General features: G+C 32.3%; 1 protein-coding gene across 3 annotated transcripts in view; it reads right to left on the reverse strand.

The window, feature by feature from the left end:
• LOC144844327 (rho GTPase-activating protein 24-like) overlaps positions 1 to 15,694 on the reverse strand; it is a 40,994-nt gene extending 25,300 nt beyond the window's left edge. Inside the window, exons 1-2 of one of the 3 annotated variants that reach the window (XM_078701181.1) lie at positions 15,620 to 15,694; positions 11,625 to 11,686 (exon numbers count right to left, since the gene is read on the reverse strand). Coding sequence is in view for 2 of the 3 variants with exons in the window: in XM_078701179.1 (XP_078557305.1) it covers positions 212 to 268 (57 nt within the window). In the remaining variant the exon portion in view is untranslated. Of the gene's footprint in view, positions 1 to 211; positions 384 to 8,491; positions 8,645 to 11,624; positions 11,687 to 15,619 lie in introns of those variants that run through there. The other 2 variants (XM_078701180.1, XM_078701179.1) reach the window with 2 other exon arrangements.
• Between the last annotated feature and the right edge of the window lie 4,100 nt (positions 15,695 to 19,794).

A 19,794-nucleotide genomic window follows, 5' to 3' on the forward strand; every position in this document is an offset into this window, starting at 1 on the left:
GAAAAGAAACCGTTCATTATTGAAGAGACTAACAGACCTTAAAAGATACTGTTATGGTAGTACAGTTAGAAAATTACTAATTATAAATTCAGGTTCATAGCCAACATAATAGTATGGAAGGAGATTATAAGAGTTTGGTACCAGTAAGTGCCATGAGCAACTGATATGCATTAAATCACTGATATGCATTAAATCTTGTACTGAAACATACCTGAATTTTATCCTCCTTTGTGTAGAAAACCATGCTATCATTTGTAGATGTGTGCATTGATACTATAGAAAAACTACTGTCTATCGTGCTTGCTAGACAAATAGGTTCTGTTCTAGGAAATCACAAGTGTGGACAAACTACAATAGACTTTTCACCGTAAAGTATTGTTTCCTGGTCATTGAAACAACTCTTTATTGGTCTTAAAGACTAAACTATGTGACAATATATATTATCTAACAATTTATTAAATATTGATACTTAGTGATATTCTGTGCACGCACGCAACTTACAGTAGGTTCAAATAGTGATGAATTGGTTGTAAAGACTTTCTATATTCAAGAGTTGGTACAGTTGTACTTCATAGATTGATATTTCAGTTTGCACAATTATCAATAGATAAACCAAACCAAAATAAACAAAAAATGAAAGATGAAATATGAACAAAATTAGAATGTACACTATAAGAATGATATTTTTATCCCATATAAGACAGACTAAAATCGTCTATTTAGAAGACAGTTTTAAGACAATTTAAACAAAAAAGTGTTGAAGATCAGAAAAGTTCCCATTAAATTTGACAGGAAGTATCAAAGAGGTCTTTTTTAAAAAAGATGCTTTTCTTTAATTTTGAATTAAGTGCGGCATTTAGAGTATAGCTAAGTTTCTAAGTAAATATCCAATATCTTATTTCTATGAACCTGGAAAGGGGTTTATAAGTTTAAGTACTGTAATATAAAACTATTGAATGAGATTGCAATCAAAAGTATAAGAGATAATTTGTACCAAGATGACATAACAATTTAACAGGGGACCTTGTACACTTGTACATAATCAGTTTGCCATAATTGAATCATATCAATCTGTATTACATACACATATTGACACCCAAGACCAACTTACATGTTCTGTATAGATCCTTCACTCATAACTAATGTCGGGTTCTAAAAATAACACATTTTTTATCACTTAATTCAAACTTTTATAAATTTCAATGTAACCTTGTCCTCTGTAGCTTTTTGATGCAAACTTTCCTCATTCTATCAAACTTTATTAATTTGAAGATATCAAGACTTAACAATATATCACAGAGACAGAAATAACAAAAAGTAATTAGTAATAGTAGATAAATCTGGCTACAATGCCATTACTAAACTATTTATGAGATACTTTTCAATTAAATAAAGAAACAACACTATGCAGTTTACCACTTCGACCCCAATTAAGGCCTTATTAAAGGGACACTTTTAATGAAACAAACAAGGAACACTGTAAAGTTAACCACTTTGACCCCTATTAAGGGGACACTTTACCATGAAAAGTGAAATGAGGGAAAATACAAGGTTTACCATTGTGACCAACACCGATTCAGAGGAGACACCACTATAAAGGGTCTTCTACACCTGTTCCAGCACGGTTCCAGTGCGGCGCCGGAAAATCCAACCGAACATCAATTTTTGTTTACACGCATATCAATTGCCGCATAGCTGCGTGGAGCGTCATGAAAACGAAACATTGATGTTCGATTCGTCGAACCGGAACCGTGCCGGAAAAGGTGTGAAAGACCCTTTAAGGGACACTTTTCATGAAACAAAGGACAATACTAGAGTGGCAAACACATATACACCCCTGTTTATTTATTGTCCCTCGTTCGTTTTGTAGAAAGTGTCCCTTTATAGGAGGCGTGCTACTGTAATTACAGAAACCAATTTTTGTGTAATACTAAATGGAAACAAATTTTAGTGACATATTCATTCATTATTATGTTTTTCTTGAATTTTTTTTAATGAAAATTAATTACAGTATATATATATAATAATAGTACACTGTCTGTACTATGGGTAAATCAGACAAAATGCCTCTTCTGTTATAAATACTGTACCATAAATGAAAGGTTTCAACAAAATATAACAAATATAATGTCCTATTTCCTTTAAAAAAAACCTGTTTCTAACATGCATCAGATATCATATCTCATGAGTATTTCAGCCCCAAATTTTACCCCAGTGGGCCCCTAACAATATAACAATTCTTGATCCTCATTCTTCCACCTGTTGTATAATGTTTCTTGTACAATATAATCAGATTAGTTGAATATGATTGGTAGAGACAAAAAGACGAGACAAGTTAGCAACCACACCGCAAACAAAATTGTAAAAGTTTAATATTATTTCAAACATAATTTGTACAAGGCTCAATGGATGCGCAGAACAATGAACAAAAGGGGAGGATGTAAGGAGTACAGCACACACTCCCCTCTTTTACAGCTAAAATATTACGGAGCCAAAAGTTTCTGTAGTCCGTAGGCTTAAGCCTAATGAAGCATTATCTTCGTTTGGCTCTCATCTCATATTTTTTCTTCCTGTTTGATTGACTACAAACAACAGTTTTCAAATAAAGTCTACATAATAGTACTTGACTCCAGTTAGTCATCCTAATTGTTTGAATGCATTCTGTCATCAAAAAGCAATGCCAAACCAACTTTTAAAAAACTTTGTCATTTGAACATATGTCCTCATCATCTTTATCACATTGGTCAACTCACAAAAAAAAAAACTTTTACTTTACTTTGCCTGGTTGCAATTTAAAGGCTTTGTTCTGACTTGGGCTAAATGCAGAGATGCAAGCCCACTTTAAGTAATTTGACCAATCATGATGCAATGTTCATCCAAAAAGTTGCTTGTGATTGGTCAACTCTCTTGTGTTAGGCTGACACAGTTGCAGACAAGTATATCGCAAATTAATACAATTAATAAATAGTATGACCTTTAAATCAGAAGTGCTAATTGGGAAAAACAATTTTGAGACTTTATAAAAGCATGGCCAAACCATAGAGGGGGCTACTTAAAACATTCTCATGCATCAGCATCTATAGTAATCAATTGGTATGCCAGGCACTTTCCAAGCATGCCATTATTTGCAGATTTATTTTTTTTTATCCAAAACAATCTGGAGAAATTGTATCAGGAGATAACTCTAAAGCTCTGTAAAACTTTATGTGACAAAAAAATGGGATGTGCTCATATGGACATGATGATGTCACATCACTACCATATTTGGGCATATCACTACCATATTTGGGCACACTTTTTGTCAAACTAGTTTGATAGTGTAGACATGAGAGCTTAAAAATCAAAGAACTCCTACGTTTATCCGAAGACTTGTGTGCTAAACGATATTCCAAGCAATGTTGACCAGTTGTCCATTCTCCCTAGATACTACTGCGGTTATGTTTAAGGAAAAGTTGATATAATATACATTTGCTATGACAATACAAACACATAAATTTGACTTCATGAGTTAATTATTGGTCATTGAAAACAATTAGGATCTGAGACAAACAAGTTTATTGTCTATAATGTACAGCTTGTTCATAAAGCATAGTTAACTGTCGAAAACTAAACTATAAATCATCGTGGGAAATGATACAAAAGAATTATGAAAATGTTGGCAAATAACCATTAGAAATCAACAAAATATTGTGACTTTGAAATGAGTCATGGAATTAAAGAACCTTACAGAATTTAGGATTGTTATGCACAAACTACACTATATGCCACGTTGTAAAGTTTTAAGTTAAGAGAAATTTAGAATATTATTTTCTTAACAATGCTTTTTTGAATTTTATTAATATTATTATTTCATTTATAGCACTTTTCCAAAAGAAAAAATTGGAAAAAGGAATTAGGAAACAGATGCTATTGTTTTTTCACAGGTTTAGAAAGGAGATTATACACCTGTCCACTTTTCAAAAGTGTTAGTAAAATACTTTAATTTAGATTTCTAACACTAGAGATCAATCTGTGAGAGGTGTTTCAACGGCTGTTTTGTAATATGGAGTTAAAATTATCTATCAACAAATAAAAATAAATTCAACTAGTTCCTAATTCTAGACATAACTAATCTATGAATACAGAACACTGAATATACGATGACATTAATAGACAACAGAGATAGAAACATCTCATCAGTGTTGGCAGTACTTTAATACAATATTATCTAAAATTAATAGTATGAAATGGATGTCATCTGAAAAAGTTGGTTGTACTTGTAGTGATAATAAATTACAAAAACTTTAAAAGTTCATTCTTTACCGTAAACTACATAAGTACAAACAATTAAGTTTCCTTTAAATTTCATTTTTAGTCGACTGACTGAATGTACTGTACACTTAGAAACATACATATAAATTCTTAAGTGGCAAAAGTACTGTTAAGTAGCCTGTATTCATCTCTGGGTATTTTCAATCTTATCAGAAACATACGGAACGGTACGGATGACAGTTTCGCCAAAAATGAAACATGTAAATTTAATGAGAAACTAAGTATTTATTTAATTTTATTCTTGCTCTTAAGAGGAAGAACAAACTAATATATGTCTACAAAGCAGGATAAACTGAAATCAATTAAAATTAATTATTTGTTATCTGTCTAAAGAGGAATCGCAAAGCATCTGTATTCTTATGAGACCATTCAGGAAGACCGTTAACATCTTCTTTAAAAATCAGCGTTAGGGACAAAGTGACTCTGCAAAAATAGTTATCTTCAGTTGTGTCTCTCACAAACTGAAATGGAAACTCAATCTCAGTTTAGCACTTTATACTGTCTTGAATTTAATCTATAATTAGAAAAGTACTTCCTGAAACAATATAGTGTGGGTGGTCTTAAACCTAACTTATTTTTAAAAAATATCAATTAATAAAATTAATAAATTTCTAAATTGGAATTTGTTTAAATTGAATATAGTTTAAATATGTTTTAATTCTTTAATTTAACTGTAGGTTACCTAGGTGCTACTGTACAATCTTATTAGTCAAGTAATATTTTCCATGGCATACAGAAAAGTTGATGATCACAATACTATCAGTAAAGTGAAAATATTAATTAATTCTAAGTGAAAAATAATTACAATTAAATTTCTCATTTGAGACATCCCTATTCCAGGGACACGCCTATTTAGGGGGCACTGTTATTCAGAGGACACATTCCTACAAGGTAGCACTAACATAAACTGCTATTAAGGGGACACCTCTATTATGGGGACACCTCTATTAAGGGGACACCTATAATAAGGGGACAACTCTAGTAAGGGGACACTTTGCAAAGTTCTCTAAAATAAGTCATAAATATCAAGGAGAAAGTAAACTTAAATAATTTAAATTAACACATGGTATTTATTAAATTTGATTATAAGACAATTGTAATAATTACGATATTGTCTATGGATGACATATTAAAGCTTTAGGCAGAAAATTGTAAATTAAAGTCATACTCATGAACCTTTTGCCTTCGGGAGGTTTGATGACAAAAGAACACAACAAAAGATGAGAGAAGGATTGAACAGATCCTAATTTGATTCCTGACAACAAGAATATGTCCATTGAAGCATAAACTGGACAAAATTATGTCATCATCGCCAGACATAAAATCTTTTTACGTTTTATAAAAAAAAATTCAATTCATAGACAGGAAGTACTCATCAGTGTTGATAAAATAGTCAAGTATTTACTTTAGTTTATGTGAATATAATATCATGACATATTCTGTTTTCTAATGAATAAAATATAGTATAATTGACATTCAAAGATTTACTTTACAACAAAAATCCAAAGGTATCCTGCTACAGTAGATGTAAGATCTAAAATCAAAGAATTTCACATTTCTGTCCGTTTCTTAAGTCACATTAAAGTCAAGATCAAATTAAATTATTAAATAAATTGGTCAATAATTCGAATAATGTATACCAAATATTACCAAAACTTAATTACATTTTTAATCAGTTACAGTAAGCTTCTATTATTAGTAAAAAATGTATTAATTCTTGGTCCTCAAGCTTAATTGGAAACTGAGGAAATTTGGATTAGGCCCTCCATGGACCCACGGCAGCCAGCAATGCTTACAGATCAGACGTACAGTAAATGTTTTATTGATGGTTTTGAAGGTTATTTTCCAACAAGATAAATTTATGGAAAGGAATCAAACATCATACAGTTTCATTTTTATCTGTAAGATTTTACATTAAATTAATTTATGTGAAGTCTTTAAAAATAAGATTTCACAAAGCAAAAACTCCTTAGAAATATAAAAGAATATTATTAAAAAGTAAACGAATAAAATAATATTCCGACTAGCTGCGTGTTTCACTTTTTGCAATTCCATTACTATGTAAGTTTTTAAAATAAATCTTAAGTGCAGAATACTCTTAGGATGCTAAAATCCATTTTCTAAGATAGTACAGACTTGGCAAAGTTGTAATAGCAGCTTTAAGCTCTTTCCCCCTGAAGTTTTAAAACCTAAGAAGGGATCAAATATTAACCTTGACATAAACAGTAGTGCACGTTTACAAATTTCACAATTTCAAATCATATAATATTTATTATGAATTTCATTTTTGTATATCAAAAAATGCAATGACGGTAATTGAAACAGATTGGATAAAAACAAAAATTAGCACAATTAACACATTTTTTAAGGTTCTGTATTTATCAAGGTTGAATACACCCACAAGCAGTCGTCATAAAATTTGTTTATTTCAATATTATATCAGATAAAGATTCATTAAAATAAAGTTTTACAAATCCTTGGCATTTAAAACTTTCTATTAATTTCCTCTTTACACTGGAGGCCTGATAAGAAGACGTTTGAATTCGGGGATAAACGTCTTAATGAAAGGATGTAAACGACTTAATTAAGACATTCGGCAATTGAACCGCTGCGTTTCAAGACACCACCATAAGATGCTCTAGACTAGTATTTCCCTTGACCATTAAAAACTCATTAACAGTTGTCTAGTTTTTACATGACCTCTAACCAATCAATCAGTATACATTAATTTTAACTTTTTGGTTTGACCATTGGGATGTATATTTAGAATAGTAGATAGTTGATGATAAACAAGAGATCCTACACCTAGATATCAGGTCAAGACTCGACAATTAACTTGGTATTTATATATTTTATACATCTTTGAAAAATTTGAACATTTTACAACTTTAAAGTAGTTTATATTAGCTTCTACTTTTATGGAATTCTTAAGAGCCTTTCAAGCTTTTGTTGATTAAAGATTGGTTACATTATTCATGACATCACCTTACATTTCGGTGCAAATCAAGGACTTACGAAAGTTGCAAAAGCTCTCAAAGAATACTGTAAAAGCAGCAGCTGATATAAACTATTAATTATATATTTTTGTATTTTCGGTCTATTTTTCTAGGCCAAGAAGGTTTAAATAATAAAACAATAATTTGTCTATATTTATAAAAGAGTAGATTATGATAAATTTGATGTAAATTTCAACATGACTACATGCACTTTAAATAAATTTGGAATCAATTTATTTTAATCATGTTTACAGCGTTGCAGCTAGACTGCTAATGCACATAGGGAAATAATATAATACAAAACTGATTTTATATTTATTTGGTCACAAATGGAGATAGAGAAGAGGCCCAACAGATTCACTATTACAACATACAATAAATAAACAGTGTAAAACATTTTAGATACAACAAAATCTACAAATACAACTACACATCATTGAAATTGTTGGTGAACTATGTCATTTGATTATTCCTATAGAAATCATGTCATACTTTTAGACGAAGCTATCCATACTGATTATAAATATACTATGTAAAATATTTTATATTATAATAGCACAACCCCAAAATTTGTTCGCCTATCTCCTCCTAAACCTTGATACTCACAACATTCGGGCTGGGGCACCTTTTCATTACCTTTAACCATTCATAAATGATAAAACAACAATTTTTGATGAATTTGGAAAAAAGACAAATTTGTTTGCAATGACCGAATGCAGTAAATTTCGTTCGTATTCCCGACATTATTATAATCAGGTCACACTGAGGTCATCAATAATTCACTATGTAGATGGTGCCTGTCCATTAGACATTAGTAAACCACTTGTAGTTTATTGATAACCGCGTCAGACAGGTACATTGTACAGTTTTAAATACAAAATTGTATGTTTATCAATGAATAATAGAAATAATTAAAGCCATAATAATGAATAACAATTTTTGTAATACAATATACATTGCAAAATTAGATATTGTTTTGAAATGATTGCAGCATGCTAGCAGCTTAACTAACTGTTTCCCGGTGGAGGTGCGGCATCCCCAGGAAATGGAATGATCATCAAGAGAATCCTAACAAAATAATAAGCTACAAATGTATGTAATAATGATTCGGAAAAAACATATTACATAACAATAAATAATAACAGAATCGTCAAATAACAAATTACAAATGCAATTTTACTTACATTATTAAAAAATTGAATCAAAGGCCTGGCCATTTGGATTGTTATTATGAAACAGCTGGCACTATGATACTTCAGCCTCCATATGATTAGCAGTATAACAGCTACACAATAAATGACCTATATACTTAAACAGTGTTGTCTTGTCTTTAAATTATAGAGCCCAGATTAAATTTTAATTTGATTGCTAAGATACCAGCCAATTTTCACAAATCAAGGAAATATGTCCAATTGCATGTGACAATGAGAATATGATAAAATTAATATTCATGATTGTGAAAGTCTAAAGGGTAATTCTTATTTTTTTGATAAATAAAAACAAATATTAAAAAATAAAACACACAGAAGTACACTGTATTGTTTATTACATTAACAAGAAGTAGTGCAGGGTTTTCTAGAGTGCGCTTAACTGTACCTCCCGTTCACCACTCGGCTCTCAGCCTATGTTGCATGGGGGAAATTATACGCACCCTGTTGTATTGGGGGTGGTCTAGGATGTGTATATCAGGAGTTTTTATTGAATGTGTTAAAATGTAATCATAATCGTCTGTAAATTTAATTGAAACTGGGAAACATTTGGATTAGTCCATATATGGACCAACGGTTTTGCATCCCATCTGAAGGATGAAGCAAGGAGAGTAAACCATTTTGCCTAAACGGAACCAATGCTTTACTAACACTAACAGTCCTATCTATTTATTATTTATATTGAATAATGTCATTTTGGTTCATTGCATATTCACAAGTTCTATTATTCTACAAATTTTAAGTGATTAATATTTATGTTGATGAGTAATGCAAGATGTAAGCTGGTTTATAAGGTTTATAAAACCACGTTGCAGCCCAAACGTTGTTTCTCATCCAAATAATCTTTTCTTGTAAATATGTCTCATTTTGTAGAAATCTAGATTTCCTGTACAGCTGAATAAATTTGAATATGCATTATACTGTATTGTAAATGTATGGAATAAATGAATAGTCCTCTCAGTTAATTGATGATTGTTGATGGTTCTTCATTCATTTCCCTTATTTTGGAAACATGCAAAACAAAAAGAGAAAAAATACACATCTTCCACAAAAGCATCCTAAAATATCAATTTGCACCAAGGTTGATGCAGGAAGTGTATTGTGGAAGTACATTGACACTGGTTTTAATTAGACTATTACAACTTTCATGAATTCTGTTCTTAATACTATGAATGGAGTTCCTCCAATATTCATAAAGGAGACAGTTCGTAACAACTGGACATGCCACTGTCAGACCTACCAACTCACCAGACTCTGTTGGATGTCACCCAATTTTAATGCAATCTCTAGTCCTGCTATTGAAAGCAATTTCCACCCTTTGTTTTTATCGTCATTTCTTCTGATCAAATGTACTCTCATTACCTGATTTTACAATTTGTTCAGAAGATACTCTGTTTTTATGTGTAAATTTTATTTGATTGTTTTATATTGCAATAGTATTAATATTTTCCTAAACTTTGTGATGAAATAAATAACAAAGCCATTTCCAAATCAAAAGTTGCCATTGTTTTTTTTAGAGGGCAGCAAATAATTAGTTGTTTGTTTTTAATATCTTGCATCCTCATTGGAATATTTTCCTGTATTTTACTTGTATTTTAAATAATTTATTATTTGTTATTTTAATATTGTAAATTCAACAATGTTTACTTTGTTGTAAATAAAGAATTTGAATATTTAAATATTTTTTTTTAAATTCAGCCCTTTATTTATAATTTTTAAAATTCTTCAAATTTGTATGACCCAAAAGGTTGTTAGGTCTTCACCTATAAAGCATAATTCAATCAACAAAGGATGGAATTATGAAGAAAGAACAAAAATAAATGATGAATTGAAAGAAGTATATTTGTAATATCTAAATCATTCATTCTTATTTGCTAACTAAGCTCTCTAACAAAAGTGTACCTTATTTTCAAAACTGTAATCTGCAGTCTTTAAAGTTAAAACCTACCCAATTTCCTCGTAGATTATCTACTCCCAAGATGCTTTAAAAAGTATCAGATATCTACACAAGAAATCTACTCTATCATCACAGATGTACTAAAAAAACCCAAAATAGTTGGCACGGCTGAGTATCTAAGTTCTGTACATTTCCTTGAGTGAACAAACGAAAAAGGCTTTTTGCTAATGATATGTTACAGTAGGTAAACTTGGAAGAGATGGAAGGAATCCAAGCGAATTGTCTTACTCTCAAGAAAAGTGTCATACTTAAAAGTATGGATTCTGTGTAGGCTTTGTCTATGTCATGGGTAATGTATATACAGTAGCTTTAGCCTATGCTATAAAGAGCATTTAGTTGTTGTTATTGAACTAGTCTATTATTGCAGAGAAATTTTTAAAATAGCTTAAACTTTTCATATCATTGCTCTCCCTCGGGTTTGGCGGTTTATCCAGGTAAGCTAGGCACAAAATAGACAATGATGTAAGCGACTGATGGGTCTGCTTGTCTTCTCTCGGCTATTTGATTGGTTGGTAACTTTGTGTACGTTAAAATCTTTGATGCATGACTTTTGAAACATTCATATCATTTAATAATCTGCTACCTAACTGTTTTCGCAACAGAATCCATGTCCTGTAATCTTTCAGTGATGTAGCCACAAGAAATAAAGTGGTCCGGTTTTCACAAGAAAAGGGAACAATCTCTGTTCAAGCCAATGGGTTAACAAAGGCCTCTGTGAAAAAGTGGTCAGATTGAAGACTTACCAACTGTACTGTCTTTTCTTAATGCAGACCCACCAAGTTTACACAGCATCGTACAATACAGAACAACCATAATTCCGTAGGTGTGAACAATACTAATACTGTATTAAACTATTACATTTATTTAAGAACAACAGTAGAAATTAGTTTTAATAACTTTTTTTAATGCCTTGTGGGCTTCAGAATGAAGAAATAAAATAAATATACAGTATCAAGATTATGATAAAAACAAGCAACAGTCAAGTTATTTACCAGTTATTATAGAGCCTAAAAGTTTTGCTTTCCTTAATACACCCAGAATCGTGTTCAATAAAGCATAAAGTCAATCTTTGTATGAAGATAAAAACTTGCATTGTTATGGAATTTGAGAAATATTCCCTTTTAATTTATCATAAAAACGTACATTACTCACTTTCAGCTTCTGTGAACAGCACAGCTACTACTTTCAGTTTGTACTGTATTGCTGGTTGATTTCTATGTAAAATAAATGAATTTCTTTACATTAAATGAATAATAATAATAGACAATTCAATATATGTAATGTGAAAAATTTCAATTGTTCCAAAGTATTGTATAAAGTGAATAGGAAGGGAACAACATTTTGGTTAATTTTGAAGTGGAAACAATATACTGTATATAGAGTTTCAGTACACAAAATACACATCAAAATGTAAATGAAATTCATAATTATCGAACTTTATGACACAGTTCCATTTTGTCCTTTCTTGCTGTAAGAAACCATCAAAAATACATGTCAAATCTTGGAAATTCTCTTTCGATTTCACATTAACAAAAAAGGTTTTTGGGGGTTTTCTGACCAGATTTTAGTCTTAGAGAGAAAAAACACTGCATGCCGTTGTTTAAAAAATATGTCAAAATTAAGGTTAAATAAGAACTATTATTGAACTAGGTCAGAAAAACAAATCACCATGATCTATATTAACAAAAGGCAGGTGCATGAAGGGAAAAGAAGATCTCATAAATAAGATGCAGAAATTTCAAAATTCAAATGAGAAACAGAAATTACAAGTTTTAGTGTAATTCCACCTGTCTTTTCTTTTACACTGTTTAATATTAGATAATTGGAAGATGTCCAAGTAAAGCATGGATATCTGGGAAAGTCTGTGGGCGCTTGTGTGAACTGTCAACGGATAATACCTTAGGGTTTTCATTCACGTTTACTTATAGTTGAAACGTGTACAAACTCTTGGAAAAAAGTAGATAATATAATCAACAAACTGAGCTCACTGTACACATGTCATTGCCAATAATAGGACAAAACTAGGCCAAAAAAAAGAAATGGTCATCATGTATAAAATGTCAACTCCATTTCAACGATAAATTTTGCGAAATTCACCATGTCATGTTAGCCACTATGCTGAAATAACTAAACTAATTTTGATATTCTAATTGCTTTGAAACAAAAGTTCTTCTCTGCATTTGAAGATGTCATAATGTACAATAGACTCTACGCTGCAAGATCAAATTCACTATACAGTATGTCCTTCTTTCAAAGCCTGTGAGTAAGCTGTATTTGGCAAATATCTTTGTATAAAACTGCTAAACGTCTCCTCTTAACTTATCTTCAAAAAGTATACTGTATATGGCCAGCTGATCTTACAGATCAGGTAGCATTGTGGTTTGAAATCCTACTTAGCGACAATGTAGTGTTCTATGGACTATCATCAACGACGGATACAAACACTTTAGGCCCTTGATCTGCCGCCATGGCTATTTCAAAGAAGATGGGACAGTCACTATGGATTTAAAATCAAACTAAACAAAATTATTTAATTTTCTATAACCCAAGACTAAGAAAATATTGTGTCACTGTAAAATAAACTAAAGAGACACACATGGGAAACACAATATTGTCAAAGTTTCCTTTCTAAGACTGATGTCTGTCAAACAGAAGGTACAGTAACTAGGATTGATGAGGTTAATTATAGCAGGTATAGAATTGAAAGTCTACTTAATAGTAATTAACTCTGTATAAAACAAATCTACCATCTGATACAATCTATATATTTTATATATCGTACAATAATATATCTCGTGGTCATAATAAACAGAAGCAACATTTGTTTTATTATACTCTCTTCCAATGGTAGTAGATAGGGCATAAAACAGATATATATATATATATATATATATATATAAACAAATCAGGCAAAGAACATTAAATATACACAAATCAGGCAAAGAACATTAATTAATTAATTTGAAACGATAACGATAACCATTTTGTTAATGTATATATATATATATATATAAATCATACTGTAAATTATAGAAACAGTGCTCATATTCGGAACATGATCTCATAATCGCGTCGAGCATAGCTCATTGGCGAAAGTTCCGTATTTTTTAGTTGTATGAAAAAATGTCTCCGGCGGGATTCGAACCTGCAACCTCTCGCTTACAGGGCGAGCATCACACCACTAGACCACAGAGCCATGCATGGCATCATCACAGACTTTCACCCACCAGATACATTCTCTCATACAACAAACGCCAATGAGCTATGCTCGACGCGATTATGAGATCATGTTCCGAATATGAGCACTGTTTCTATAATTTACAGTATGATTTATATATAATTTACACAGTGCTACGCAACATCATTGATTTATATATATATATATATATATACATTAACAAAATGGTACTGGAACTGGATAGGATATTCCTTTAGAAGAGAAGCCAATAGCTTTTTAAGAGTAGTCCTACACTTGACACCAGATAGCAGAGAAAAAGGGAAACCTACAGAGGTTGATTTACACTATAGAAGAGGAGATGAAAGTGTAACCTGGTGATGTGTCCAGAAGATAGGGAGATAGCGGCCCAAATTGCCGCCAGGAGTGTAGTACTGCATATTCTTCATTGCTTAAATTCCAGGGTCAAGGCATAACAGGCAAAGAAAGTTTACAGCTGAATATAATAATAAATATTATACTAATAATATTATATTAATAATATGAGGGCTCACTAACACTACAGTATTTTGTTACATTTATTAAGAACATTTTTGATATACCCTACTATACTATTTTTTCATACAAATTTAAAAGTCTTGGTACAGTAGTAAACATGAGATAACATACTGTATAATAAAATAACAACAAATTATCAACAGTAGGTCTATCTTGGATCTTAGACAAAAACAATATTATACTAGTTGTTGAGTAAACCATAATCTTAATATGTTACATATTTTGTATCATTTTTGACATACTATTACATTACGTGGCACCAACAGTAAAGCAACAAAGTGACACTAACCATACTTTTTTTTATTTATACCCCTGTTATTAAAGCTAGAAAATTCAGCTATTAAAAAAAGTGTAGTTTAATCATAATCTAGTTAATTAACTAGTATGTTAAGTGGTCATTGGTGTCACTCATGAAAACACAAAATCCATTTCAGTAACATAAAGTAGTTCTTAGTCAAAGACATAATGTTTCCATTGTGCTGTTGTTCTGTACTGTACACAAAATTATCCTGAAACCAACAAATCCTATCCAACAAATTATTTCAATATCAACAAAAAGTTTTTAAAATATATCAAAATTTAAACAATTCAATATATAAGTTTATATTTTACATAATCGTTTTGTAAACATTAATGACATTTTTGATGTAGCACAGTCATGCAGGTAACACAGAGGATTTAAATAAGCACCTGTTAAAATTATTCGTAAAGCACAGGTGTTTTAATAGGAAATTACACTCAGATTTGATGCTTGACTCACCGCAAATCGGTGAAATAACAGATAAATACAATTATATAGATTCTCAAAGAGGAAGCTGTTAATTATGGAATTCTACCTGGTATTAATGCATTGTATGAGGGCTAAATCGTAGAGTATTTACTGGTGTTCTATAAGAAACAAAGTAGCAAAGGACCAACAGGTGATTCAATTGGATCCTGTCATCTTGGTATACTTTCATTTTCATGAGAACAAACTTATAAATGTCTTCAGGAATTAGAATGCTACAAATATATCATTTTTGTGGCTCAATAACATTCCGAAAAAACATCTAAAAAGTTGAACTTATCAATCAATCAACTTTATTTTTACAAAATGAAATTATATTCTACAAGATAAACTTTTGAAGACACTATGAACTGTGTCTACATATGTTGAACCTGCGTACTATAGTTCCAATATGTGGGTTTAACTTTAAGCCTACGTATGCCAATATATAAATAAAAACGAAAGTAATGGGTTGGAAATCCTTCACACACATCCACCCATCCAATCCATGTGAAGCTCGCTGGCCTGACTAATGTGGACTACTACTGGCGAACTTTCTTTGGCTGTAGAAAATAATCTACAACATTACAGTTTAAATTGATTTAATATATTGAATGTGTATTAACCAAAGTATGGTAACCCACTAACTTTGAAACAGTTCTCTATTTTACACAGCAAAACAAGAGAATAAAGTCTTGACAACACACCAGACAGAGGAAGCACCAGGAAGTTGTTTACTTTTGTTACGCATGCGCATTATAAATTATTTCCTCAAACCGTTCAAGCGTCACAAAAAAATAGAGGGCGACGTTTATTATGTATTATTATGAGGTATATAGAGCGTCATTCTGGCGACTGGAGCATGCTCTACTTCTCTACGGAGCGCCATTTATGCCTTCATTAACTACAATAATAGAAATAGTACTACGGTAACTGCTCAAGTGGACCAATTTGGCCCCAGTGGAGCACAGTGATATAAAATAGAAATAAAGTCACTTAAGATTCAATCTTTTCGTATGTTAAAACACTGTGCTCAAGTGGACCTAATTTGGCGCCAGTGGAGCACAGTGATAAAATAGAAATAAAATCACTTAATTTCAATATCTTTTCGTATGTTAATACGCTGTGCTCAAGTGGACCTAATTTGAAGTCACTTAAGTTTAAATGTCTTTTCGTATGTTAATAGGTCTACACTGTGCTCAAGTGGACACGATTTGGCACCAGTGGAGCACAGTGATATAAACAACAAATAAGTTACTGAATGTTAATATCTTTTCGTATGTTAATACACTGTGCTCCAGTGGATCCAATTTGGCGCCAGTGGTGGAGCACAAATAGTCAAATACAAAAACATCGAGAAAAAATACTTCAAAAATATTTCAAACTTCCAGGTATATAGGCTATGTTAAATATCGGTTACTCCATAGCAATTAGTTTCAAGCCATATCAGTGATTTTATTAACTTGCGTTTGTCTAAGATAAATACTTATTTAGTGTCACCGGAGAGTGCACCTATTCATGGAAATATGAAATTAAATATTAAGTTGGGGCAGAGCTACTTTAAAACTCGACTTCGTGGGCCTACCCGGCGGCGGAATTAATCTAAGCTTCGAAATTGATCTAGAAATCGGAATCTTTACAAATGTTCTATATTTGATCTTATTTCACTCTCCATTAACCCCATACAAAAACCATCGGAGACAAACTATCTGTTCAAAACATGTTTATTCTGACGACGGTGCGGCAATACACACCAACTACCATAAAAGTTTATTCATAACATTTTACAATACAATATCTTGCATGAATCGGACATTTCGCTACCAATGTAGCAATATTGATTATCAAAATTGAACAGTGTGGCGTGTTGACCGCGAATGACTAACAATACCATCTTTCCCACTACACCTGCACAATCATTGCATAACAACGCACGGCATACCAAACCGTTTCGTACACCTGCGATGAAAATATAAAATTCAATTTCTATTAAAATTGAGGGCGGCAAACACAAAATTTACGAGATCGAATACAGGTTGGAAAAAAAATTAAATAAAAAAAAAGATGTTAAATGTGCTCTCCCTGCCTCAGCACTAAGGCCCTGCCACAGCCTTTTGGGGTCGTTTCCAGCACATCACCAGATGCATTGATGTTGTCGCCTCATGATGTGTGGTGGAAAGGGGGACGTATAATTCTGTGAACCCCAAACACAGTGGCCGCATGCCTTTAACTCTATTCCACCGACCAGCGTGGGAATCGAACCCACGACATACGTGTGTTAACACGACGCTCAGACGACTGAGCTAACTGATCATTTTGGTTTTAGCAAGATTAATAGGATATTAATGACGTAATGATGAATTACATAATACACGTATAAATAGACAATTATCAGCTGTTCAGTCATGTTTCAGTTTGTGGTGCAACGGGTACTGCTCAGTTTTGAGTGCTATCAGCTGGGGTTCGAACCTCTACGGATATTTTTTTTATGAATTTTTTTTTTTAAAGAGAGATATTTGGAGGATTGAAAATGTCAGGCCTAGGCAAGTGGACCTTAAATCATAAACAAAAGTGTATGGCATTCATTTTTTGTTTTAACAAGGTTAATGTGATATTTATGACGTAATGATGAATTATGTAATACACGTATACATAGACCATTATCAGCTGTTCTGTCATGTACTACTTTGTGGCCTAACGGGTAATGCTCAGCTTTGGGTGCTCTCAGCTCTAGTAGATTGGGTTCGAACCTATACGGATATTTTTTTTTTTTAAATAAACAATAAATAAATATAAAAAATAATGAATATTGTTTTTCTTTTATTTTGAAAGAGAGATATTTTGAGGGTTGTAAATGTCAGGCCTAAACAAGTGGACCTTTTTTAAAATCAGAAACAAAGTTGCATGGCATTATTTTTCATCAAATAGACTGCCATAAAACCTCGAAAAGAAGCCCATATGCTTCTTCATTTTTAGTACTCTTGGGTGGGCTTCTTTTCCACATGGAGTTCTTTTCGAGATTACTTTTGCAAACTAAAAAGAGGGGAGCTGAGGTTCCCGGCCGGAAAATGTTTTATTTACATGATTTGAACAATCTCCTAATGTAAAGATTAACAACATAAAAATTTAACAGTGTGGCGTGTTGACCGCGAATGACTAAAATACCATCTTCCCCATAATACACCTGCACAAACTCATTTGCATAACAACGCACGGCATACCAAACTGTTTAAAATAGAGCTGCAAGGTCTCCGGAAATGACATCTATTATTTCTTAAAACAACATGAATAAGAATCTTCAGTACCTTACCATGCTTGGCGCTGAGCAAAGACAATTTTGAAAAATAGAACCTGCATAGGTTCCCGCCCGAAAAAATGGCACTTTACATGATTTTAAATTATATGAAACAAACTATTTAAGACTCACCAGGACAATAGAGCTTGTCCCCGTAAAGTGCACCTATAATTCCTTGAAATTAGCCCACCATGGTTGGGGCAAAGCAAATAATGAAAATAGAGCCAAGAATTGCACTTATACTTATAACTATACATAATCACCTAATGGTAATTATGATAATGTTAAAATTTCAACTATCCAGATGCGACTTCAACATTTTAGGTGGGGTTTTCTACTTTAAAACTCGACTTCGTGGGCCTACCCGGCGGCGGAATTAATCTAAGCTTCGAAATTGATCTAGAAATCGGAATCTTTACAAATGTTCTATATTTGATCTTATTTCACTCTCCATTAACCCCATACAAAAACCATCGGAGACAAACTATCTGTTCAAAACATGTTTATTCTGAGGACGGTGCGGCAATACACACCAACTACCATAAAAGTTTATTCATAACATTTTACAATACAATATCTTGCATGAATCGGACATTTCGCTACCAATGTAGCAATATTGATTATCAAAATTTAACAGTGTGGCGTGTTGACCGCGAATGACTAACAATACCATCTTTCCCACTACACCTGCACAATCATTGCATAACAACGCACGGCATACCAAACCGTTTCGTACACCTGCGATGAAAATATAAAATTCAATTTCTTTTAAAATTGAGGGCGGCAAACATAAAATTTACGAGATCGAATACAGGTTGGAAAAAAAATTAAATAAAAAAAAAGATGTTAAATGTGCTCTCCCTGCCTCAGCACTAAGGCCCTGCCACAGCCTTTTGGGGTCGTTTCCAGCACATCACCAGATGCATTGATGTTGTCGCCTCATGATGTGTGGTGGAAAGGGGGACGTATAATTCTGTGAACCCCAAACACAGTGGCCGCATGCCTTTAACTCTATTCCACCGACCAGCGTGGGAATCGAACCCACGACATACGTGTGTTAACACGACGCTCAGACGACTGAGCTAACTGATCATTTTGGTTTTAGCAAGATTAATAGGATATTAATGACGTAATGATGAATTACATAATACACGTATAAATAGACAATTATCAGCTGTTCAGTCATGTTTCAGTTTGTGGTGCAACGGGTACTGCTCAGTTTTGAGTGCTATCAGCTGGGGTTCGAACCTCTACGGATATTTTTTTTATAAATTGTTTTTTTTTTTAAAGAGAGATATTTGGAGGATTGAAAATGTCAGGCCTAGGCAAGTGGACCTTAAATCATAAACAAAAGTGTATGGCATTCATTTTTGGTTTTAACAAGGTTAATGTGATATTTATGACGTGATGATGAATTATGTAATACACGTATACATAGACCATTATCAGCTGTTCTGTCATGTACTACTTTGTGGCCTAACGGGTAATGCTCAGCTTTGGGTGCTCTCAGCTCTAGTAGATTGGGTTC

This window comes from Antedon bifida, chromosome 6, assembly GCF_963402885.1.
Source record: "Antedon bifida chromosome 6, ecAntBifi1.1, whole genome shotgun sequence".
Taxonomy (NCBI): Eukaryota; Metazoa; Echinodermata; class Crinoidea; order Comatulida; family Antedonidae; genus Antedon; species Antedon bifida.